General features: G+C 38.8%; 2 protein-coding genes and 1 long non-coding RNA gene across 4 annotated transcripts in view; 1 reads left to right on the forward strand and 2 right to left on the reverse strand.

Annotated features, from left to right (window-relative positions):
- Positions 1-12334, forward strand: part of LOC114305812 (protein GET4) — a 38904-nt gene extending 26570 nt beyond the window's left edge. For both annotated transcript variants that reach the window (XM_082883021.1, XM_082883022.1), the window contains 6 exons: positions 130-213; positions 654-700; positions 4167-4298; positions 11133-11217; positions 11399-11479; positions 11934-12334. In XM_082883021.1, the coding sequence (XP_082739147.1) occupies positions 130-213; positions 654-700; positions 4167-4298; positions 11133-11217; positions 11399-11479; positions 11934-11957 (453 nt within the window). In that variant the 3' untranslated portion in view covers positions 11958-12334. The remainder of the gene's footprint in view (positions 1-129; positions 214-653; positions 701-4166; positions 4299-11132; positions 11218-11398; positions 11480-11933) is intronic.
- A 2379-nt stretch (positions 12335-14713) lies between these two features.
- LOC145797881 (uncharacterized) lies at positions 14714-15097 on the reverse strand. The gene has a single exon (XM_082885314.1). The coding sequence runs from the start codon at positions 15095-15097 to the stop codon at positions 14714-14716; it is 384 nt and encodes a 127-aa protein (XP_082741440.1).
- Positions 15098-16314: 1217 nt separating this feature from the next.
- LOC145796628 (uncharacterized) lies at positions 16315-19085 on the reverse strand. The gene is made up of 2 exons (XR_014337108.1): positions 18873-19085; positions 16315-17746 (listed from the first exon to the last, which is right to left on the reverse strand). It is a non-coding gene; the product is annotated as an uncharacterized LOC145796628 (long non-coding RNA).
- Between the last annotated feature and the right edge of the window lie 7736 nt (positions 19086-26821).

Consider the following 26821-nt stretch of genomic DNA (forward strand, 5'->3'; position numbering starts at 1 on the left):
GACAGTATCTGGCTTTTATTTCGTTGCAATTTAGTTTGTGTCAAACCATATGTTCCAATTATTACGTTGCATTTTGTTGGCTCTTGTGATTTATTGGTACATCAATATCATAATACTGTTGCTTTTCAGGACATGACTAGAGTATCTTCTTATTTTGTTCGGGGGAAACAACCTAGGAAGTTTGCTTCAACACTAGTTAATTTTATGGGCAAGGTAAGGCTTCTTCTGATTTTTAATATATCTTTTTCTTGAAGTCAACCATGAAGATGCTAGAGGTCCGCAAACTTTACTCTTCAAACCTCCCCTTTGGAAACAAAATGCAATTTCTCTGTTATTCAGTTTTATTGAAATAAGGTTCTAGAATACCTTAACATCTAATCTCCACTGATATTGCTATTGGATACAAATTCTGGAATCAAAATGTCACATAGATATCTTACTGTTGTAATAGTCATGTAAAAGTGCCGAGTTTTCATTCTGTTTGTTCTCAAATATGATGCATGGTGTAACCTGTGTGAAATTCTAGATGTATGCAATACCACAGCTTATGTTGATTAATTGGACTGTTTTGCCAAATTTCATACCATCGTTTTCAATGTAATGTTTGATTGTTGTTAAATGCATTAAACTCATATACCTATTCAACTATGCAGTGTTGTCCAGGGGAAGATGATTTAGCCATTGCGAGGGCCATTTTGCTGTAAGTATATTTCACAATTAGATCGCAGCCTCCAGGTTTAAGATTACATAGTTGTTGAACACTATATCTTGATCATAATGCTTGGGTCCTCAATAAAACCGGGAATGTTGAAATCTAAGAAGCACGCATACTCCTAAGAAGGTAACATGTCATGTCCGACACGACACAACACTCGTCCCAACACTAGACACACAAGAAACACATTACAAGTTTGAATAAAATAAATTAAAATCTAATAACAGAACAATGTAAATTTATACCTATTCTTCTCATTTAGACTTTGAAAATTATTATTTTTGAGTGAAATATTCATATACGTGGCATATAAAAATTATTTAAATATATATATATATATAACATATAATAACTATATTAAATTATATATTTTGCACGTGTCCACCTATCGTGTCCTACATTTTTTAAAACATTTTGTGTTGGCGCGTCAGTATTGTGTCACATGTGTCTGTGTCAGTGCTTCTTAGGTTGAAATAACCAAGCCCCCACTCCCTCGCTTCCCATTTTGCCTGATGGAAACCTAGGAGAGTCAAAATAGTGGGAAACAATTGGTATCGGATGTTGCCTTAGAAACTTAACAGTCTATTTGGATGGGGTGATTTGGTGAGAAATGATGAGAAGGAGAACTCACTCATGCTTGGTTTATAAATTAGATGAAAAATGGTGAGAAAGAGAACTCTCCTGTTTTGCCTAGTTCATTTCTCACCGATAGTGGTGAGAAACAAGCTGATTTGTTATTAAAATTTCATAATTCAAAGATTGTCCATGTCACGACCCTATTCTGCCTCAAACCGGATAGTGACTATGACCAGCTAGTAGTGTCCAACTACCAAAGGCCTGAAACAAGACAAGACTGAACTACAACCTTGGGGCTTAAGCGGAATAACCTGTTCATTATATTATTCAAATCCATTCAGAGCAAGTGCATAAGTAGGACAAAGACAAAACAAGCATACATTTTATTTATTTACCTTGATACTTACATGTCCAAACAACAAAAGAAAAGGGTACAACATCAAAAGTCATCCTTACAAAAACCAAACCATAAAGACAAAACTCTAGTTTCAAGGTTATGACTCTCCAAAAGACAAAATAAAAGAAAAAGGGTTCTAGTGCGACTTTTCTCCGTGTCCTTGTTCCTCATCTTGACCTACATACATATAAGGGAGAGGGTGAGCCATTGCCTAGTGAATGGTAATAAAGTAAGGCGGCAGGTGAATAAACATTTAAAGCTTTAAATATTCTTTCAAAATAGCATATTCACTTGTACAAGACAAAGCATAGCTTGACTTGCAAACAACATACATAGTGATGAGCATTTCAGGGATTATAGGGTGCGTAACAGGCCCGGGTACCGGCTAAACATAACAAGATGAACTTGGCTATAATACATGATTGGATATTCCCCTAATTGTGGGGCATGATCCAAGAATGCGATCTAAGTACATGATATAAAAGTATAAAATGTTCATTCATAGTAAAACATAACAAGCTTGTAAACATAATCAAGTTTTGCATTGGAAACATAATTTGTTAAACATAGCGTTACTAAATTACTACTCAAAAATTGCTCGGCTAGACAAGGTGTTTCCCTCCAAGACTTGACCTACACAAAACAATAGCAAACATTGAAACATAGAAAACTCCCGAACTTCTTGTAGAAATTTATCAATTCTCTTTTCTAGTTAAACATGTTTCAAGTGGGTTTCAAATTATGTCACCCATGTGTCTAGGTCTAAAACATGCCTAAAAAATGTTCAAGGGAGAGAATTGAGCGAAATCAAGTTTGAAATTTTCCAAAACTGGCCAATCCGCTCAAGCGGTCTCTTCACTGTTCGAGCAGTGAATGAATATTTCCAGAAGTTTAGGTCTGCAAAAAAGTGATTCTGGGAGTGTCTAAAGTGTGCTTGAGCCACCCTTCAACCGCTCGAGCGGTTAACCGACTTAGACAGGTTCCTGGGCAGTCCGCTCGAGCGGTCTCTTCACCACTCGAGCAGTGATCTGCAGAACAGGTCCTGCAGTTCGCGAATTGCTCTGTTCTAGGCTGTTCTAGGGCTTCTTTACTCAATTTCAAGCTTTCAAATCCCAAATCTTGATCCATAACATCCTATTAATCATATATGTAATGAAAGAATAATAGAAACTTAGGATTATGCATAATTTTGAAGATTAAACAAGTAATAGATAGTTTAATTCAAGTTTCTCAACCCTTTTTTTTATTCAATGTTTTCAATTTTCAAAACCAAGTTCTAAAGCTTCTTAGTTACAAATAAAAGGTGTAGGTTCATAGCATAATACTTGGCTTGCTCAAATCTTGCATAAAACTAGTTCAAAGCATAGTTTTTCCATCATTTCTTCAAACTCTATCCTAGCTTCCAAACTTTATTATTTTCTTTCTATTTCAATATTCCAAAACTTATTCCTAATCAATTTTTGGTTATGTTTTGATATGAGAATATGGAAGAGGGTTGAGTTTCTTACCTCATAGTGATTTTCTGGGAATTTCTAGGCTTGAATCCGTAGCTCTTTTGAAATTTTTTTCCTTTTCTCTCTTTTCTCTCCTTTTTCTCCTTCTCTTCTTCCTCTTCTCCCCTGATTGTTCTTGAATTCCCAGCAAATACCTTATTTGTTTGGTTTGGAACGTGAGGTTTTATCGTATGTGGTAAGGGCAAAGGTAGAGTGGTGCTTGCTTGATTGCTTTTAACAAATCTAACTTATTTATCTTAATTAACTAAGGTTTGTACTAATTAATCTTTATTACTTAACTTAATTAATCCTAATTAGCAAAACATCAATTAGCATCTAACGAACAAGTTCATTAGACTAAAGCCTTTGAGCTCCTCAATTAAGGCATAGGGGCATCGTATGGTTCTCAAATTCCAATCTAAACCATCCCCTAACTTCAAGCATGAAACAAGCAATATTTTCCAAGCTTAGGTTTCTAAACTAACTTCTCCTTCTCCTTCTCCTTCTCCTATACTCCTACCAAGTTCTAGTTCAAGCAAATAAACACTAACATGAGATTGACATGCATGAATGTCATGATATGCATATGCATGAAGTGTCAGGTGTCACAGTCCATTAAAATTCAAATGGAAAAAAAGAAGAAGAAGAAGAAATCTCCCTCATATCCTCTCACATTCTTTGCTTTCTTGTCCATCTAAACATGATAGTGAAAAAAACATAATCATTTCTTTTCTTTTCTCATCCAGATGAGAAACCACAATAATTTCTTTTCTTTTCTTAGATGAGAAACCACAATCGTTTCTTTTCTTTTGTCACCCGTAATACCAAACAGAAGCTAAGTGATATTCCTCGTAATTGAAGGGTTCTAGGCTATCTGGATTACTTGATGGTAGTTGATGAAACCAAATATTTGCTGGGTGTTTTTTTGCTACTTTAGCTTTCAAACTTCAATTAGGTTCATTGATTGTTTCTTTTTCCCTGGTAGGTATTTATCTCTTGGCAATCTGAGAGATGCTAATTGTCTTCTGGATGAGGTAAAAAAACAAGTAAAAGCTAATAAGCAGCTTGAGTTCCCTAGCTCAGATTTGATCCAGTTCATCAGTTATCTTTTGCAGACGTAAGTTATATTTAAATTGTTTACATTTATGTCTATTAGATACAAATGAATCGCTTCTGCTGAGAAAGGATGTTTACCCACTATATGGGAGTCCGCATGAATGCTCGGATTTTAGAGTTTGCTGATCATGCTGCTTTTTAATTTATAGATGGGCTGCATCCTGATTATTTTTTTTTTAATGTGATCCTTGGCCTTGTTTGCTAACACTTCTGTTTCCTGTTTTCTTTTTTCATTTTTTTGTAAACTAGAAATGAAAACTTGTTGGGTATGTGTTTTCGTTTTCAAGAAAGTGAAATTGATTTTAAAATTTTAAAATTTTTTGGAAATGAATGAAAGTGTTCCACTTATTTTCGAAACAAGTTTTCACTCTCTCTGGCTACCACCCGTCGCCAGTACTGCCAGCTAGCTCCAACAAGCTCCAGCCGCCATCCAAAGACTGACTGGTCACTGCTTGTGACCTCTGGCTGCGACACTCCGGCCACCAACTTCGGCAGCCACGTCCACCACCAGTCACCACATCTGTCCACCCTCCACTACCTCCGGCAATTCACCAAACAAGTTTTTGTTTCAAAATTATATCTTCTATACTATATATAAAGCAAAGGCTGGAGTCGGTGTCTTGAAGCCTTTGCTTCTCTATTTGCCAAGTGGATTTTCTTATTTTTCTATTTAAAAAAGAAAATTATATAGAGAGGACAATGAAACTTGAAACCAATACCGTAAGTCTGGTAGAGAATGCCCTTACCACTTGAGTAACACACATTATGTAGTTAATATTTTGTTTTGTTTTTACTTATTTGAATTACACACGCGTTGCGTGTGCCAACCACTAGGATATATATATATATATATAGAAAGGAGGAAACTGACAACATTATCAAACAATAGAGCCAATTGACAAAGTTTCAATTGGCCTCAACTTTCTCTATAAAAAAGGAAAAGAAACAAAAAAAGAATAAAAATACATCACTACTTTCTTATTTCATTTATTCAGATTTGTATTGGCAACTACTTATTTTAGAATGACAAAAATTGCAGAAGAAAGGGTGCAATTGGTCCATCAAAATTATTATTATATTTTGATCGGCGAAAGCAGTTATTAGTTGTTAGATTAGATTAGCTCTTGGGGGGAATTGAACCCCCAACCTCTCCTTTGCAAGCATCTAAGTGCTACCTCCATGCCACTAGGCCATAAGGCCATGGATAATTTGTACATCATTTTTACTAGCTCCCTACTGATCAACAAATGTTTTGGTTTTTGTTGATTTTGTGGAGGATTTGATTAGTTAGTTTTTCTTTTTGTTTTTTTAGTCTTTTTTTAAGCTTTGTTTGGGCTTTGTTGTATTCTCTGCGTTGTCTTGATGCTTTTTAATAAAGTTTTACTTATTTATCAAAAAAAAAAAAAAATTGTATTGAAAGGTTAGATTTCTGGTGGCCACTATCATCGACACGATGACATAATGTATATGTTTAGAGCTTTAGATATTGCCCACTTCTGCTCTAATTGTTTTTGTTTTTCAAGTCTGAAGCCTCATTTTAGTTTAGTCTTCCTAAACTTGGTCATCTTAGTTAGAATGTATAATGAAGAAGAAGAAGAAGAAGAAAGAGCAATTTTTATATATATTTGGAATGATTGTTCACTCTACATCAGCAAAAATATATATACAAACCCTAACATACTGAAATGACCATCATATCCTTAACTTAAGTAAATATTAATAGAAGAACAATAAAACTATTCTAACACTCCCTCTCAAGCTGGAGCATAGAGGTCAAACATGCCCAACTTGACAGATAAACGATGAAACGAAGACTGAGCCAAAGGTTTAGTGAGAATATCACCCAATTGATCTTCAAAACGAACATAAGGAGTCACAAGTTGCTTGTGTAGTAAGGGATCACGAATAAAATGACAATTAACTGCGATATGTTTGGTTCGTTCATGAAATATGGGATTATTGGTAATGAAGATAACAACCTGATTATCACAAGACATACTCATAGGAGTGGAAACAGAAAAATCAAAATCCCAAAGAAGATACTGAACTCAAAGCATCTCAGAAGCAGTATAAGTCATGGCACGGTATCCAGCCTTGGCACTAGAACGAGCAACAACAGGTTGTTTCTTGCTATGCCCAAGTAACAAGATTACCATCAACAAAGGTACAATAGCCTGAGGTGGACGGTCAGTCCTATTACCAGCCTAATCAGCATCACTGAAGCCAGTGATAAATAACGAGGAAGATAGGCGATATAGCATACCCTGACTAGGGGCACTCTTTAAGAACTGCAAAATGCGACACACATTAGTAAAATGGGGTTGGCGGGGAGCATGTATAAACTAACTAACGACATCCACTGCATACGTAATATCAGGACGAGTGATGGTGGGATAGATTAACTTCCCAACCAAACAACGATAATGACAAATATCAAGAAACAAGTCCCAGTTTCACCATCAAGTTTGACACTAGAATCCATGGGAGTATCACTAGAGCGAGCGCCTAAGAGACCAGTCTCAGTGAAGAGATCAAGAACATACTTCTGTTAGGAGAAAAACAATCCCTGAGAAGAGCGAGCAACTTCAATTCCAAGAAAATATTGAAGATGACCCAAGTCTTTGATGTGAAATTATTGGCTCAAATACTGCTTCAAGTCAGCAATACCAGTGGAGTCACTCCCAGAAATGATGATGTCATCGACATAGACAACAAGAACAATACTCCCAGTAGACGACTGCCGAACAAAGACAGAGTGATCAGAAGTGGAACGGTGAAAACCATAGGTAAGCACAATAGCACTGAAACAATCAAACCAGGCATGAGGGGATTGCTTGAGACCATACAAGGCCTTTCGCAATTGACAAATAAGATGCTTATGATCGGGAACAACATAGCCAGGGGGTTGATCCATATAGACCTCCTCTTGGAGATCGCCATGAAGAAAGGCATTTTTGATGTCCAGCTGATACAAAGGCCAAGATTGACTAACTGCAACGGAGATAAGGATCTGAACAGAATTAAGATGTGCCACAGGAGAGAAAGTCTCCAAGTAATCAACACGATAGGTTTGTGTGTAGCCTTTGGCTACCAGGCAAGCCTTAAGCCACTCAACAGTCCCATCAAAAAGATACTTAACAGTATAAACCCAACGACAACCCACACTAGATTTGCCAGAATGTAGAGGGGTAAGTTCCCACGTGTGATTCTTATGAAGGGCATGCATTTCCTCGTCCATTGCATGCTTCCAAGCAGAGATGGACATAGCTTGCTGATAGGAGTGGGGAATGGTAATGCTAGACAAGCTACAAGCAAATGAGTGAAGACCAAGAGAAATATGATCATAAGAAACAAAATTAGCAATAGGATGTTGAGTGTAAGTATGTTTTACCTTTGCAGAGGGCAATAGGAAGGTCATCAGAAGGCACATCAACAGATGGAGCAGGGGAGTCAGGAACCTCAGACGAATGAGATGAGCTGGTTGGGCCATAAGATACAATGCGACAAGCTTGAGACTGCTGATAAACCTGCAAATGAGGGATAAAGGGGAGATTAGAGGGAGAGGATATTGAAGAAGAGGAGGAGGGAACACAAGACGAAAAGTTGGGGTGAGAGAAGCGGGTCTCACGACAAGAGAGAAGATCAGTGGATAACTGTTGCCTAGAGGAGGAGAAAAAAGAAGTGGACTCAAAAATGGTAATATCAACACTGACAAAGTATCGACGTAACTTAGGATGATAACATCGATACCTTTTCTGAGTACGAGAGTAGCCTAAGAACACACACTTGCAAGCACGAGAGATAACTTATTTATGCTAGGGTCAAGAACATGAACCAAAACCACACAACCAAAAACATGAGGTGACAAGGAAAAAGGAGACGATGTGGGGTATAACTAAGAAGAGGGAGACGTGTGAACAATACTAGAAGGCATGCGATTAATAAGAAAACAAGCAGTGAGAACCACATCACCCTAAAACTATTTGGGAACATGCATAATAAACATTAGTGTGTGAGCAACATCTAACAAATGACAGTGTTTGTGCTCTGCAACACCATTTTGAGGTGATGTATGAGAACAACTAGTTTGATGAATAATACCACAAGCATCACAAAAGTTAGTCACAATAGACTGCGCATACTAAGGTATTATCAAAATGAAATATCTTAATACATTTCCCAAATTGAGTGAAGATTTCATTGTAAGACTTAGAGATAATAAATGGCAAATTAGATCTTTGTTTCATTAAAAACAACTAAGTCATCTGAGAGCAATCATCTACAAAAATAACAAAATAAAAAAAAAATCATTAACAATGGGAGTTCTAGACGGACCCCAGATATCTGTATGGACAAGAGCAAAAGACTCAGACACACGACTAACTCTCATACTAGGAAAAGAACTACAGTGATGCTTTTCAAATTGACAAGCTTCACACTCAATCGGAGCAACTCAAACCAGGAACAACTAACTTGAGCTTGGCCAAAGAAGGATGACCTAAGCAGAAATGCCACTGAAGAGAAGAGACAATAGCACTCAACCCAGTAGATGGAGGATGAGGAGGAATCTCTGTGTCCAAAAAGTATAAGCCATCCTTCTCATGAGCTGAACCAATCATCCTCTTCGTTTGGAGGTCCTGTAAAACACATGAAGTGGGAGAAAAGGTAACAGAATAGTGGAGAGCTTGAGTTAATTGGCTAACAAAAAGCAAATTAAATGGAAACTTAGGAACATAGAGACCAGAGGGTAAGGAAAGGGATGGAGTGGGGTGAAGAGGACCTTGACCACTAACAGATCGAGAAAATCCATCAACAAGTATAATAGTATGCTCAACAGGTCTCAGATTATCAAAAAGAGAGGAATTATCAGAGATATAGGAACTAGCACTAGAGTCTAGGAGCCAAGGCTGAGTAGACTTAGCTATACATGCAATATTACTTGAACTGGCCAAATTAGCAGTAGAGGATGAAGGTATACTAGGCCGGAGAGATTGGACAAGAGCAGTAAGCTCATTAATCTGAGTAGTGTCTCATGAGAATCAACTGGAGAAGCAATAGAACCAGTGGAAAACAAGGAGGATTGCGAGGATGGGGCATCCATAACCTGATACACATGGTCAGGTTTGTTATACTTCTACCAATGCCTAGGTTCAGTATGACCTTGGGAACCACAATGAGTACACTTGCAATCACCATGTGTACGAGAGCTAGGTCCACTACTACCCCCACCACGGAAACCACCACCACGAGAACCTCATGAACCGTAAGAAGAGCCCAGAGGGCCAGATGGGCCATGAAAACCCCCTTGAGTAGGTCCACGATCTCTACTACTAGAGACCATTGTAGAGGATGACAAAGTAGAGGACCCAGTGGTAGGTTGTGCATGACCTAACAACCTAGAGTAGGCATTAGCAGCAGAAAGTAGAATCTCACTAGTAAGAATATGATCCTTAAACCCCTGCAATTTAGGATCTAAGTCCAAGAGTAAAGAAGTAGTAAAGAAGTCATCATAAACTCCTCCCAATGTTACTTTTGTTTGTTCACATCAGTAGTAAAGGATTGATACTGCAATAACTAATCCCACAAGATCTTACGACTACTATAATACTCGGGAAGGGATCGGCCAGATTAGCGCATAGCAAAGATCTGCCCATATAACTCATAGACCCGAAAGACATTACTCTGGTTTGAAAAAGATTAAGCAAGGGAGTCCTATATTTCCTTAGAGGTATCACAAAATTCCACGGTAGTGGCGACATGTGGTTCCAAACTGTGCCAAATTCAACCCATAACACAAGAATCCTCACTACACCAATCATCATATGCTTTATCATCAATGGCAGGAGGGAGTTTGCTAAGGAAGCGAGACTTCTTCTTGCCACGCAATAAAATTTTGATTGCATGAGCCCAAGCCAAATAGTTGGCACCATTCAATTTCTTTGTAGTGATAGATTTAGGCATGTCATCATCTTTACCCACAACCATAGACTTAGCCCCAATCTCTGCCATGATGATCAATCACACAGAATACGCAACAAACGAGAACAAATGTAGCAAAATACTTGTAAATCGTCACTTAGCAACTAGTACCCACAACAACCAATATAGGTAACAGAACTAGCTCAACAAATAGGAATCCATGATAAATCAGGCAGAAGTGGGGAAGACACAAATCTACCAAACAGATTCAAACCCAAATTGAACCAAGACAACACCTCACTAGCAGAAATTAACACTGAAGATCAATTATCCCTTTCTAGAAGGATTGCAGCCCCTATATAGTCAATTTCAACAGGTAGAAATGGGAAAAAAGGAGCCTACTGAACAGATAGAAACAGATAGGAGCACAAATTTGAACCAAATTCTCAAAATCTGTAGAACACTTCCTAATGAATGATAGATTGCTCTGATACCAAGTTATAATGTATAATGAAAAAATTTACTGTTAGGGTTTATACGGTTTAAGAGAGAGAAGTGAGGGTGAGTAATTTTTATATATATCTGGAATGATTGTTCACTCTACATCAGCAAAAATATATATACAAACCCTAACATAATGAAATGACCATCATACCCTCAACTTAATTAAATATTAACAGAAGAAAATAAAACAGAGAAAATAACTATTCTATCAATCTTTCATTTACTCGTCAAACTCATATATTTTTGACATTCTAAGTAGAACATAATTGCTTGACTTGGCCATTCATTTTTCTGTTTATGCATTAACCTTTGACAAGGAGATGGGCTTACTCTTGGTTATTAAAAAAAAAAGAAAAAAAAAGAAAGAGAGACAAGAGAGAGATTGAATTTTTCAATGTTCTTTCCAATGCAGGTTACAGAGGGATGCTTTGCCCTTGTTTAATATGTTGAGAAAGACTTACAAGTCTAGCATTGATATAGAACCTGTATTGAATGAGGTGTGTGGTTTTTGGTCCAAAATAGTATATTCAAGTTCTCTATGAATGTGTATTGAGCAACCTTTTCTCTTTTTTGATACATAAAACAAATGTATCTGCCACAACAGTGTATTTCTTATTCTTTTGCTGCTGGCTTGATATCTCTAGTTCATTTCCTTAACTGACATATCTTACTGTTTAGTTGCTCGATGGAATTGCGGAGAAGTTTTATGGAGTACGGCGCAGAAATCCCCTGCAAGGGATTTTTGGAGATTTCTTCAAGGTAATTATGGTGTTATTTTCCTTCACCATAGTTAGGACTGGTGAAATCCCATCAATGGATGTGGCTCATAAATATCAAACTAAGCTTTGTGTTTCGATCAGATGTGGTTGGATAAATGAATCTTTTTCGGTCATTTCTTTTCTCTCTATCAAAAAAAGCTATATCCTTAGTTAAATCAAATAAATTCAATTTTTTTAGTACCAATCTCATTTTAGTTTTGATCTTTTTCTCCCCCGTCTTCATTATACGTGACTAAAATAGAATGCCTAAAAACGTGGTACCAATAAATTTTTTTCGCTTCAAGTTTGGGGTATTATTATCATTGTAATGCTTATTTATCGTTTCTCAAACTAATATGGAAAAGTTAAAAAAAACAAAATTATCCAAAAGAATTGAAGCAATAATTCTTGCTAGTGAAATTATTACTTGAAATATTCACTCTTCTATTTTGCAGATGATGGGTGGTGATGGCATGTAACATACTATTGCAGTCTTTTGCTACTCTGAATAATGATCCAACATTGTTATTCCATTGTGCTGTTACATCAGTTGACGTGTTTGACCCTTTTGGAAGCAGTTTTCTGAAAGCTCTGAATGTTGTCTGTCATTTTGTTTTTTATTTTGTGGTTTTGTTTTGTTGTTTTTTTTCTGTTTTAGGGTGTGTGGAAAAAAACTGTATAATTGTTGACAGTAGAAAATGTTTGATTTGCGCTTGTACCATTAGGAAGTGTTCTATTTAATATATCAAATCCAGCAGTAAATCAGCACAATAGGCTTGAAAAGTAATAACTATTAGTATTGTATAAAACAGGTACTTTTATTGTGTTATTAATATAAGGAAAAGTTAAATTTCAAGAGTAATTGTGAACATTTAATTTGTTTTGCAAGAATATATTGAAATTGAAGTGATACAAAATTATTGTGAAAACTATAATAGAAATTATATTGCAATAGATGTTAAGGAAAAATTTTATTCATGAATATTTACTACTATTTTAAAAAAAATTTAACATCATTTTCAATTTTGGGAGTTTTGGTCTCTTGAACAGTCAATCGTCCTATAAACCCATCCCACACAATAAGCTGACAACCAAAGCACAAATCCCATCTCTTCACCGAAGTACTTTCTCTGCCCTTCCCTCGTGTACTCCCTTTGCTCTTTACCCTCATTCTTTGCAAAATGCTTGCGGATTTGACATAGCCACCCATGGCCACACCATCTCCTATTGCCCATGCTTAGCTTGCAACCCTTTCCCTTTGCAACCTTGGCCTTGTGTCACACACCGGCTATGCGGAAGCCTTGTCAAGAGATGCAAGTGTGGCACTAGTTGACTCTTGTCACTAGCCGACCAATAAAGCTCAAACGGTTTGCAAGGACAAGCGAACACGATATTAGTTAGTTTATGAGTCACCAGGTTGGAGACAAGTCACAAATTAGCAAGCAACAAGTTAAAATTAAAACGAACAATATTAGAAAAGCTTTGTACAATTTAAAGGCAAAATGAATTTTTCATTGATCAAAAGTAGGCATTACATGAGTTAATCAATGCACCAAAAGTGCTACAAAAGTTGCTTTACTATTGGCTAGGTTGGGGTACTTTAAAGGTGCAAGTGGTCTGGTTCAATACTTGGGTATTCCCTCCTTAATATAGCTTGTTAAGCCTTTTCCTAACCGCTAAGAGGAAACATCCTCTATGTTTGAGGAGTCATAATGAATTTCTAAAAATTTTACAAAACGAGAAAAATTACAGAACTTGGTCTCAAAACACATTTAATACTAAGGTATTTACATAAAAATTTTCAAGGCAAAAAGACTACATTTGACCTTCTAAAATGTGGCCAAAAGTTACTGCTGCACAAGCAAGGCTAAGGCCTGCTGTGGTTGGGACCACGACTTGTTGTGGCTTGGCGCTATTGCTGGGCTGCGGCCTGGGCCGCTGCTGGCTGTTGCTGGTTGCGGCTAGGGATGGCAATTTGAAGTCGGCCTGACGGGGACTTGATCCCCCGACCTCGATTAGAACGGGTTTTCCTCGAAAATTATCTCCATAGGGCCGGGAATAGTATTGAAAATTAAATCCCTATCAGTTTTCGGGCCGCGGACGGGGATAAGTTTTTCCCATCCCGGCCCCGTATAATCCTTGAATAATTCCCCGAATATTCCCCGAATATTCTCCATATATATATATATATGTTTAGGTTGAGTCTGCCCCTCTTCCTCCCACTCACTCACACTCACTGCTCTTTCTTCTCTCCTCTCAGTCTCTCTTTATCTCTCTCTCACTCTGCTGCAGCCTGCAGGTGCTCCTCACAGCGGTGGCTCCTCCGTTATCCTCTCCTTCCTCCGATCTCATTAATCTTGCCGATCTTTCCGATCTCGCCGATCTCCCTCCTCCGATCTCGCCGATCTTTCCGATCTTACCGTCTCTCTGATTTTTCTTTTTTTAATCTGTGAAGTGATCATAAAAGACTCTGAGTCTATCATGCTATATGAACTCTCTAAGCTTCAAAATCGGTTGAAATCTCTTCTACTTAAACATGCTATGTTGCTGGACACTTTAAGACAATTAGAGGTATTCATCTTTGTAAATTTCTTTAGACCTGAACATTTTACTTATATAAACAAGTTTTAATATTTGTAGCCATTAATAATATGAAATAGTTATGTGATGTTAACTTGCTTCCTTTTTACAACAGTTCATTGTTTCATCTTGCAATTTTATCTGGAGTCATCGTACTTGTTGTATTACTGTTTTTATCTGCTGCATTATTGGATCTTCTTTATTATTATTATTATTATTATTATTATTATTATTATTATTGGACCGGGGAAATTTCAGTGTCAAGGAAACCGATCCCCGTTAGAGGCGGGGGCGGGGGCGGGGGCGGGGGCGGGGACAGTGATAAGTTACCCGTCGGGGATCGGGGCCGGGGCTGGGAGAATTTTCACCATCGGGGATCGGGGACGGGAAGTGTGATCCCCGGCCCCGCCTGCCCCGTTGCCATTCCTAGTTGCGGCGTGAGCTGTTGCTAGTTGCGACTTGGCACTTGTTATCTCATGGCATGCCGTGGGTTGTCTTGCACTATGTCTTAGACCTTTGCTTGCACTTCCACCAACAACTTCTTAAGCATGTCTTTGGCTCTCTAAAGGAAACAAATGTGTGTGGCATCAAGGTGTTGGCCCTTGGATGGGCACACCTTGACAATCTCTCCCACTTGAACAGTTGACACCCTCGACTACTTTGCCCAATAAGCATCAATCTTCTCTTGAAAAGCCGACAAGTCCATCTCCCTTTCCCAGCTGATTTCTTCATCTCCAAGGCCTTTCCATTTCACCAAGTATTGCCTTTGTTTCTTCTTGGAAACCATTTTCACCCAATCGGCCAAGATAGATTCAACAGACTTTTTCCCTGCTTTAGCTGTGTTGGTTTGGCATTTCAGCTCATTTCGGGTTGGATCTTCCTTGTTTGGATAGTAAGGCTTCAAATAACTCACATGGAAAATCGGGTGCACTTTGAGCCAAGATGGAACATCTATCTTGTAAGCACACTTGTCAATTCTCTTCAGAATGGTTACCGGTCCTTCATACTTGCGCACTAGCCTTTTGTCTCTTCCCCTCATGATCTTGCGTTGCTCAAGATTGCGTTTGACAAGAACTTGATCCCCAACTCTAAACTCAAGTGGCTTCCTCTTTTCATCAACTCATTTCTTTATTTTACTTGTTGCTTTTTCGAGATAGGCACAAGTAATGTCATGGTTTCTCTTTTATTCCTTAGCAAATTGGTAAGCCCCGAGTGACTTTCTTTCATAAGGTCCATCCACTGTGTGGGGCAACAGTGGTTGTTGTCCATTTACTATCTCAAAAGCACTCTTGCCCGTAGAGCTACTCTTTTGAGAGTTGAAGCATAACTATGCTACATCAATAAGTTACACCTAATTTCGTTGATTAGCATTGACAAAGTGGCGCAAATACTCCTCGAGCATACAGTTAAAGCGTTCGGTTTGCACATCCATTTCCGGATGGTAGCTTGATGAAGTATTGAGTTATGAACCAAGAAGCTTGAATAACTCCGTCCAGAAGTTGTCAACAAAACCCGAATCTTAGTCACTAACAATACTTTTAGGCACACCCTAATATTTAACAATGTACTTAAAGAAGAGTTGGGCAGTCTCCTTTACTGAAACATACTTTGGGTCAGCTACGAAAGTGGCATACTTGGAGAACCGGTCCACAATAGTCAAGATAGTCCCGATGTCTCCCACTTTAGGCAGTCTAGTGATAAAGTCAAGCGATACACTTTCCTACGGACGTTTAGGCATGGGCAAAAGTTCAAGTAAGCCTGCTTTCTTCTTATGTTCAACTTTGTTTTGCTGGCAAGAGAGACAAGTACGGACATATTCTTTCATATCATCACGCATCTGGGGCCAATAATATCCTTGTTTCACCAAGGCCAATGTTCGCTCCTAACCCGGATGTCCTACCCAAAGAGTATCATGGCAATCCCTAAAAAGTGTCTTCCTTAAATCACCGGCCCTGGGTATAAAGATGCGGTTGCCAGTTGTCATCAGTAGTCCATCTTACACCAAAAATTGGCGAGTTTTGCCCATTTTGACAAGGTTCATAAGATTCTCTGTCATTGTCACGACCCATAATCACCCCTAAAAGTTTTGGGCATGACCACTTCAGAAACAGACATAAAACCAATATACTTAACGTATGGGGCCTGAACGGAAGCACCTGATAACCAAAAATCTATTCCATTGAGCTATCACTATTATGCCAGGATCACACACATTACGTAAGGTAGATGAACATACAGTAAATATACACCTGAACATCAGTAATAGACATACACATATATAGACCCGACCCCATGATTGGGCATATAACAAAAGCATTAGCGAGGAAGAGGTAATACACCTCTCAATATACAAAGCCCAAAAGCTGGGCGAAACCACACAACACACACGAGCTTCACTTAAGTGCCTGGACATACTGAGGTTGATAGAGCAGAGACGAGCATCAGGGTCAGGATTGACTCCAGGTTGATTACCTACAGCAGCAGACAAAATACAGAGTGAGCTAGGCTCAGTGAATAGTAGTACTTCAACAATTTCATGTTCAACTTAAATTATAATACATATCAATGCGTATGTGAACGTAGAAATCATGTGGTTAATATGATTCTGTACAGATTTTCAGAACGGTCTTGTTGGTTTACAAATTCACAAATTGGCCCTTGGCCTGGTGGGTTCACATATCCACAAATTAGCCTTTAGCTTTATAGATTCATAACTTCACAACTTGGCCCTTGGCCTTTTGGATTCATAGTTTCACACGTTGCCCCTCGGCCTCATGGATTCATAAGTTCACAAGTTGGCCCTCGGCCTCATAAGTTCATAAGTTCACAAGTTCACAAGGGTATGGACTCAAGAGGTGGCTCGTACGGATTCTAGAGGTAACTGCATTAGTTCCGTACAACACTTTGTTCCATACCAGAAATCATCATAACAGATTAACTTCAGAATCATACAGAAAATACATACATTCTTCCCATTATTCACATGAATTAACATAGATAATATAAGTTTAACAGAACGTTACTGATAATTGTTAGCAAAAGGTAAACACATTTCACAGATTTAACATTTCCAGAGATACGTAGATACGATAGTTCCATAATGCATATACATCCCATTTGCTTAACATATTTCAGTACCACTAGTTAGCAGATAACAGAATGCTAACATTAATTATCAATAGCAAACAAAACATATGGTACAATGATGCGCTTAGATTTCTTCATGGTTCTTTGTAAGTCGACATACTTGTCTCGTAATTAGCAGAACCTTAACATTAACAATAATCCGAAGGTAAGGGTACCATTACATCAACAGGTCAGGACCATTCATATCATAACATGAGTCACATAACAATGTTGTTGATACACAATTCCTTCCTATTAACCAACTTCACAGTGTTAATAGTTTGTATGCAATTTTTGTACGAAATCACAGGTAATTCTTAGGATGGTACATTAACATTAATCTTTAGCCATAACCAAAACACGGGGTAGGTTCAGAGTCATACCGATGTACACCAAATCTTTTCAACGTTCCCACTGATTTCCAATCAACATAATATCAACATAGCTACTTGTGAAGAGCAGAGCGTTAATAAACATAATTATTAACGGAATTCAAATGTGTGACTACAGTACTATTACTCACAGTGCTATAACAAAGCGCTTGTCCTTCCCGGGTTATGCCCTACACACGTACACAACTTATACATTAATTCCTTTTTCTTTCTTAATTCATTCCCTGCTTCATTTTACTTCGAATGAATTTACAGGCATCTTAAGGGCATCAAACACAAATTCTAAAAATACCAGAGGGTTAAGCACGTAAAACAGAGTAAACAACATTTTGCAACACGAGCCGCACCAAGGACTACACATGAAGTTTTCAAACCTTTTCCTTCAACTCAATATATATTGCAAAACACATTATGGAGTTTATAATTAATCACTTCGATTTTAAGATAGAAAGGAATTGTATGGACATCTTCCACATTTTTTTAAAAATCCCTGAATGTCTAGGGTTTTCACCAAAAACCAAACATTTCCAATCCCCATAAAGAAACCTCATTAAATCATTCTCTTGATTTAATAACTAAGCAAGCCCACAAGTATTTAGTAAAATGATTTGGGATTAAACCCATTTTTGAAAGCTCCACATTTTAGGTCACAAAAATCAAAATCAACATAGTCAATAACATCCCACATAATTACCACAATTCAACATAAGCAACATGATTCAACTCAACATCATTAAATAAAATTCGACATAATTCAAGAGGGATTCTTAAATCCCATTTCAACATTCCATAACCGAGTTTATGCCATCTATATCATTAATAAATCATTTCCCCCAATTTCCTTTCTCATTACAACATGATTTACAATGCACTTAACAAAGTTTATTTGCAAATTTTAAACATAATTTTCAAACATAACCAAATTCCAATTAGACTTGTACATATATAATTCAACATACCAATTTCATGATTGAACTTTCAATTTGGGCCAAATCATTGATTATCATCAAAAATCAACCTAGGGTTTAAAGAAAAAATCTAGAAATTCCAAGAAAAATCCAAATTTCTTAACCCATTACTTTGTTTCAAATCTTCCAATTTATTATGCACCCTAGGTCCATAATCCATAAACCATAATCTAAACCCCATAATAGAACCCCAACATTTCAAACCCTAACCTCAAAATTTCATAATTTACACTATATGTTCAAAATGTAGATTTTGCATTTATATACTCCCAAAATACCACAAATCTAACTATCAATGTAAGCATTGAAGGGGAACTAGGACTCATACCTCAAGATTCAAGCAAGAAAAGCAAGCTTTGATGAGATTCCTCCAAAATTTCGAAATTCCAATCGGTTGAAAAAAAAAAGTTGATCTTCTCTTGTTCTCCATCCTTGATGCAAGATTCATGGTGGATTTGTTGATAAAAGTGGAGGAAATCAAGGTTTGGGGAGCTAGGGTTTCGGACATGGAGGAGGGGAGAAGAAGAGAGGAAAAGAAAATGTAAGAAATGGTCCAAAAATCACGTTTTTGAGCTGCTGTCCCGCACAGTCCCGCACGTGCGCCGCTATTCCCCGCACGTGCGGATCTGCTTCCAGCACAGATGTGAAAACTTCAAACGGGTATAACTCTCTCATCGGGACTCCGTTCTAGGTCGTTCTTGTGTCCAAATTGAAGCCCCGGAAACAAGCTTTCCAATGGTTCTAACCTCACATTCAAATTCTAAGTATGGAAGGAGAAAAGATCAAAAGAGTGACGGCTGGTCAAAAACTCAAACTCAAACTTGGGACTTTTTATCTAATCTTACCTATATATCTTGTCAAGGCTTCAATCAAGGTTCCAAACATCATCCAAGGGTCCTCAATTATAATATTTAAAGTTCACTTGCCAACACATCAATATCAAGAGTCCAACAACCATACAAATTTTAAGGTGACAGGCACCACTATACATCAATCCGATGTGAATTTAAAATCCGAGTCATTATAGCCATAGCATCCTTGTCTAGATGAGCCTTGATTTTCTCCTTGATGCTGGTTGAAATGGAAGTAAGTGAACATACTTGTTGGCATATGGCAAGCTCCGCCTTCCTATTTAGTGCATCAGCAACATGGTTGGTGGCACCAGCCTTGTATTCTAAGGCAAAATCAAACTCTACTAACTTCTCTTGCCACCGTGCTTGTTGTGTGCTTAGCTTGGGCTGTGTCAAGAAATGGCTAACCGCCGTGTTATTAGTCTTTACAACAAACCGTGAGCCCAAAATGTAGTCCCTCTAAGTCCTCAAACATGCATTACTGCAAGCAACTCTTTCTCATAGATAGAATATCTCCGCTCGGCATCATTGAGCTTCATACTCTCATAAGCAATGGGGTGACCATCTTGCAAAAGAACACCATCCAAAGCAAAATCAGATGCATCAGTTTGTATCTCAAAAGCTTTACTCCAGTTAGGTAGAGCAAGAACAAGATCTTTAGGCATAGCTTTTTTTAAGGCCTGAAAGGCTTATTGACACTCTTCTGCCTAATCATATGGCTTGCCTTTGTTTAGCAACTCTGTCAATGGAAAAACTTGCCTTGAGTAGCCTTCAACAAACTTGCGATAATAATTCACCAACCCAAGGAATGATTGCAACTCCGAGACGTTAGTGGGTCTGCCACTCTTAAATAGCCTTGACCTTCTCTTGGTCCATTTTGATGCATCCATGCTCAACAATGTGCCCTAGGAACTTAATCCTCTCTTGGGCAAAAGAACACTTCTCTAGCTTAACATAAAACTTGTGCTCTAAGGTGGAGCTATAAATTACAATGCCGTCCAAGTATACTACCACTAGTTGGTCTAAGTACTCTTGAAAAACTTCATTCATCGTGGTGTAAAATGTTGCTGGCGCATTAGTCAAGCCAAAAGGCATGACTAGAAACTCATAGGAACCATAACGAGTGACACAACTAGTTTTGGGCTCATCTCCCTCGGCAATTCTTACTTGATAGTACCCTGATCGAAGATCTAGCTTTGTGAAATACCTCGTTTTGCTTAATTGATCAAATGAATCTGCAATTAAGGGAAAGGGATACTTGTTCTTGATGGTCAGCTTGTTAGGTGCCCGATAATCCACACATAAACGAAGACTACCATCATGCTTCTTTTGGAACAAGACAAGTGCACAGAATGGGGCCTTATATAGCCTAATGAAATTTGCTTCCAATAACTCTGTAAGTTGCTTCCTTAATTCGTTCAACTTGGAAATAGCTATTATGTAGAGTGCACGAGCTGGTGGCTTTGCCCCTAGCACTAACTCAATAGCATGGTCCACACCTCGGTGTGGAGGCAACTCCTTAGGCAACTGTTCAGGCATAACATCCGCAAATTACCTTAACACCTTCTTGACTGCTACTGGGACAAGAGTAGATTCAAGAGCTTCATTCAACTTCAATACGGCAACACAAGTTTGCTCACCATGCCTAACACCCCTCTTGAGTTGCATAGCTGAGACAACCCGGTCATTGTTGTTGGTGGCCATATGTAACAACCCTCACCACTGTTCACTGATAAACTACTGATTACTGCTAAACTGAGACTGATTATGAAAAGTAATTGAACTGATTGAAATACTGAACTGACCGACTGAAATCTGAAACTGATTGATTGACTGTATCTGTTTAAATGCATTATCTATCTGTTTGACTGTTTGATTATCTGTTTATGTTTTTATGTTTAAACTGCAAATTGAAGGCCTTATCGGCGGCCGAACCAGAAATTGATTAGTGTTTCATGATCAGTAGAATTTATGTAATTTTATAGCATATTTATCTGAAATGTGTTTTGGTATGATTAAATTAGTTGAAGTAAAGCTAATTAAAGAGTTAGGCTTATCTACAACTTTGCCATTGTGAGTGGGCCATTTCATGAACTATATTTGAGCCTTATTATACACTTAGGCAAAAATTTCATCAGCTCATCTCCCTTGCCTTAGCCGACCAAGAGAGAGAGAAGGGGAGGAATTGAATTGTCCTTGTTGCTTTGTTTAGAAACTTGAAGGAATTGAAGGTTAATTTCAAAATTGTGCTTCCATTCTTGAACTACAAGACCTAAGGTAGTGTAACTACCCTCTTGTTTGTGAATTTAATTGATTCTTGCATGGTTTTAGAGCAAGTTGAAGTCTAGAGCCAAGTTATGGCTCTTAATTGTTGAATTATAGCTTAATTCATGCATGCATGTTTGTATTGTTGCATTTTAAGTTGTTTTCATGGCAAAATATTACATGCCTGTTCACATTATGTTTAAGTCCATGATTTCATCTTGTTTTGAAAAGAATTGGCTCTTTAGAGCAAGTGTTTAAATCTTGAAAATGATTTAAGTTCATGCATGTTACATGTTCATCTTGTTCATGAAAATTGGTTTGAAATTGGATTTATTTGAACTACCTTTGGGCTTTGATTTTTACAATTGAGTTTTGAATCATGTTAAGCTATGAGTTTTGAGGAGTTTTCTGGAAAATTAGCCCAAGGGGATTGGTTTTGATACATTTGAACTCGATTTTGAGCTTGAGGTTCGAATCTGGGAATTCCAGATTTTGAACTCACGCTCGAGCGGGGTGACTGGCGCTCGAGCGTGGAAATCGTGCTCCTAGTATTTTGTTTTGTTTTTGAGTCAGCTCGAGCGGGGTAATTTACGCTCGAGCGGGACCTTGCGTTTACGCTCGAGCGGGTGTCAAGCGCCCAATCAAGCGTGAATTTCACCTATCCAGCACTTTTGACTATTTTGAAGTACGCTCGAGCGGTTTAGTCTGTGCTCGAGCGGAAACCTTTGTCTGCATGTCCACTCGAGCGGATTAACCTACGCTCGAGCGGGACCCCTGTTTTCTGAAAATGCTTTTAAAGTGCATCTTTGCATCCTCATTTCATCCTAGGCATTCTTAGGCCTAGTTTAAGGCATCTTAATGAGGATATAGATGTAGAACCACACCGAGTCAAGATAGGGATTAAGTTATTATCTTTCCCAACTGTGTAGCTTAGTGTGTGTTCAATCTGTAAACTGTGTAGGGTTGGCGAATGGGGACGCGCTCTAGCCTAACTGTAGTCCAGAACTCTGTGAGTAACAACTGTGTAAAGATATGTTCAACAATGATTATCTTCTGAACAATTGAACTGTACTGTTTCTGAATCGATACTGTTAATAGAATGAATGTATGTCCTCTATTCTAAACTGTATTGTGACATCCTTAGCAACTACTGTTACTGACTGTTACTGTTACAGAGATCTCTGTCGGTTCCCTTATTAGAACCACTACTGTTTACTGATTGATGGCCATCATTGTCTGTTCGGTCTTTCTAGACCTACTGTTTACTGTACTGTTATGCTAATGGATGTACCACATATGACTGTACTAACTGAACGACTGAAATACTGATTTAATGAACTGTTTTAATTACTGTAAGGACATTCATTCTAAACCTCTTTACGCATTATGTTATTCACCGGGCTTTAGCTCACTGCTCATATATATATGTAGGTGTACAGGCACCAGACCGCAGCTAGTAGCGTCGGGGTAAGCCCCAGTTTTGTCAAGCCAACCACTGTGCCTCACTGCGAGGTTCCGAGCTTATCAAGCTATGGCTTAGGGGTGTTTTAATTTTCCCCGTCTGTCTTTGTAACTGTTTTGTAGACTGTATAGACTGTTACTGTACTGTTTCATAGGGATTAGGTCCCTGGTTTGGATGATTATAAATGTTGTTCATACTGTTCTGCACTGTACATATATATATATGAAAAGTCTTTTTGGCATACAGACTGTCACAGCTCATTGGACATTGTTTATTTACTACATTGGCTTCCGCCAGGCCCCTATACTCTGTTTTACTGTCTTACTGTTAAGCAGGCCTTCGGTAATCTCGGATTACTGGCCGGTTACGGTGCTAAACCCATAGGGGCGGGTTTGGGTCGTGACACCATAGCAGGAATAAGACATGGCTTATCCCCCATAACACACATACTATTAGAATAAGGCATTGCTGTCATCTTTTTGCTTCTCAAGAAATCCAACCCAAGGATGGCTTGGAAGTCATCCATGGGTACTGCGGTGAAATCTACTTTTCTTTTCCAAGTGATGACTTTCAAGTGTACAGATTTTGCAACCCCACAGATGGGCTGCACTACCGAGTTAACCACCTTGATGTGGCTGCCATCTTTCTCTAAAGATAGCCCAAGTCTTTCAACTTCTGTGCCAGCAACAAAATTATGGGTGGCTCCTGTGTCAATCAATGCACTGAGGGGTTTCCCATTGAGCTTTACATCCACAAACATCAAGCCCTTGTTGGATGACTTGCTCTTGTTCAACTTGCCTGATGATTCTCCGCTATGCATTAGTTTCTTCCCCTTGCCTTCATCTTTGGACTCCACAAATTGTTTAGGATCTGAATGCTTGCCCATTTTTCCACTCTTGGTATTCTTCTTAGGCCTCCTTGTAGAAGCCTTCTTCTCCATGGCATTCATCATATGAAAGGCTCCCACCCTAGAGCTAGCTGCCTTAGAACCCTTGCCACTTTGCCTAGATTGTATGTCCTCTTCTTCGCTATCATCGTCACTTGGTTGGGAGACATGGTCAGGCATTGTAGCTAGAGCATTCAAGGCATGCTTTTGGGGGCATTCAGATAACCAATGAGGCCCATTGCATAAGAAACAAGAGATAGGACCTTTTGCTTTGCTCGTAGAGTATTGTTGAAGGGCTTTTGCCTTGTCACTGTAGCTCTTCTACTGCCATTGTCCTCCACCAGAATGGGTTTTGGATGTATAAGTATTGGCTCTGCCACTCTTAGGTTTGCTATGGCCTTGTGACTTTCCACCTCCACTACTCTTGCTTGGGGAACTACTGTCCCGTTGTTTAGGTTTGGCGTAGTCCGCAAGGCACTTAGCTGCTACTTGTGCATGGGCTAAATCTTGCACTCTTTGCCTTTGGAGTTCAACTCTGGCCCATGGCTTCAATCCCTCAAGAAAAAAGAAAAGCTTGTGTTTCTCTGACATGTCTTTGATGTCTAGCATAAGCCTAGATAATTGTTTCACATAATCTCTTACAGTGTCGATGTGTTTGAGATCTCGCAAAGCACACCAGGCATTATACTCAACATTTTCAGGGAAGAACTGGAGCTTAAGTTCATACTTAAGTTGCTCCCAAGTCTTAATTGTGCATAAGCCGCGTTACATGTCATCATGTTTAGTCCGCCACCATAACTTGGCATCACTAGACAAATACATTGTGGCCATAGAAATCCTTGTCTCATTAGCTTCGGCTTTCACAGCTTTGAAATACTGCTCCATATCGAAGAAAAAGTTGTCTGACTCCTTGGCATCTCGGGCGCTATAATAAGCACGGGGCTCGAGCACATGCACCCTAGGGAATTCCATGCCACCACCAGGTGCGTTGCCAAAGGCACGAGTAAGAACACCAACCCGGCCACTAAGATCTTCAATCCCTAGCTTGAGTTCAGTGATAACATCCTCCCAATCTTGCCCTTGAGTAGGGCCATGAGTTTGCTCAAGATCATGAACCTGTTGCTCAAGGTTGGCTAATAAAGCTGCCATGGCCTCCATATTCTCCATACGCTACTCCAAGAGCTCAATTTTCTCCCTTTGTGTGGGTTGACGGTTGTCAGGAACATCAATTTAGACAGCCAAGAATAGAGAAAGCCAAGTGAACTGGGCTCTGATACCAATTGTCACACACTGGCTGTGCGGAAGCCTTGTCAAGAGATATGCAAGTGTGTGTGGTGCTAGTTGACTCTCTTCATTAGCCCGCCAATAAAGCTCAAAGGGTTTGCCAAGACAAGCAAACACAATATTAGTTAGTTTGTGAGCCACCAGGTTGGAGACAAGCCATAAATTAGCAAGCAATAAACTAAAATTAAAGCAAGCAACACTAGAAAAGCTTTGCACAATTTAAAGGTGAAATGAACTTTTCATTGATCAAAAGTAGGCATTACATGAGTTGAACAATGCACCAAAAGTGCTACAAAAGTTGTCTTACCATTGGCAAGGTTAGGGTACTTTAAAGGCACAGGCGGTCTGGTTCAACACTTGGGTACCCCCTCCTTAATATAACTTATTAAACCTTTTCCTAGTTGGCAAGAGGAAACATCCTCTATGTTTGAGGAGTCATAATGAATTTCTAAAAATTCTACAAAAAGAGAAAAATTACAAAACTTGGTCCCAAAACACCTTTATTACTAAGGTATTTACATACAAATTTATAAGGCAAAAACACTACATTTGACCCTCTAAAATGTGGCCAAAAGTTACTGCTACACAGGTGTAGACACCCCATTTTTGACCGTCCTCAAGACTTGGACGTCACCGCTTGAACACTCGGTGATCATCCATGTTTGTGTTCGTCTTGAGTTCCTGGAGGTCTCGGCTACGCGCCTTGCCTCAGGACCTCTCAACTCGACTGTTTTGTGTCTGGTTTTGCACCAAGCACTTGTGCTTTGCCTTGGAGGGGCAGGGAATGGCTTGTGGGCCATCCCCACACATCACCGGCCAGGGCTTGAGGCCACCAGCTGTGTTTTGCTTCCACCGGCCAAATGTTTGGCCGGCCGGCACTATAGATGGCCGGCCGGCTATCTTTTTTTGGTCAATTGTATTTTTGGCCGGCCGATTACTGTGCATCAACTTTTGTAGATATTTTTGTGCAACTGGCATACACTTTCACCCCCTCCATACGCGTGTATGGAGGGATTTCCCTCTTGTTAGCTTCCTTTGGAAGCTTTACAAGACCATTTTGTCTACAAAAGAGAGGGTCTTCTCTCTTGTTGAGGGGTTAGACAAAATTAGACAAGTTAGGCATTATTTTTCAGAGCTTTGAGTTCTAGGGTTAGGGTTTGTATATATCCTATCTCTATATCTCTCTTTCTTGGTGTATTTGTGTGTGTTTTAGGCCTTAGTATTGCACACAAACACCTACTACTACACCTTTCTCTTGGAACTGAGGTTCTAGAGGGTTGTTTTGGAAGTTTTGAAGTTGGTTTGGACCTAAGGAGACTGCTGGTCCACCATTTGTGAAGAGGGTCTACAAGGGTAACACTTTTGTCCCTTTTTACCCCATTTTTGCATAGCTTATTTACCTATCTTGCATCTATTTTTGAGCATAGTGTATAACATATAAAAGTTGTGTTTTTATTTTCTCTAAGTAGTTGCTTAAGGGTGTTTCAAGCTTTGGGATTGTTTGACCCCTCTTAAGCCTTGAAAGGTTC

The sequence above is a fragment of the Camellia sinensis genome, chromosome 8 (assembly GCF_055761805.1).
Source record: "Camellia sinensis isolate YWXY chromosome 8, ASM5576180v1, whole genome shotgun sequence".
NCBI lineage: Eukaryota > Viridiplantae > Streptophyta > Magnoliopsida > Ericales > Theaceae > Camellia > Camellia sinensis.

Coding starts and splice junctions, on each gene's coding strand:
- LOC145797881 (XM_082885314.1), bottom strand. CDS start 15,097: ATGAGGGGAAGAGACAAAAGGCTAGTGCGCAAGTATGAAGGACCGGTA.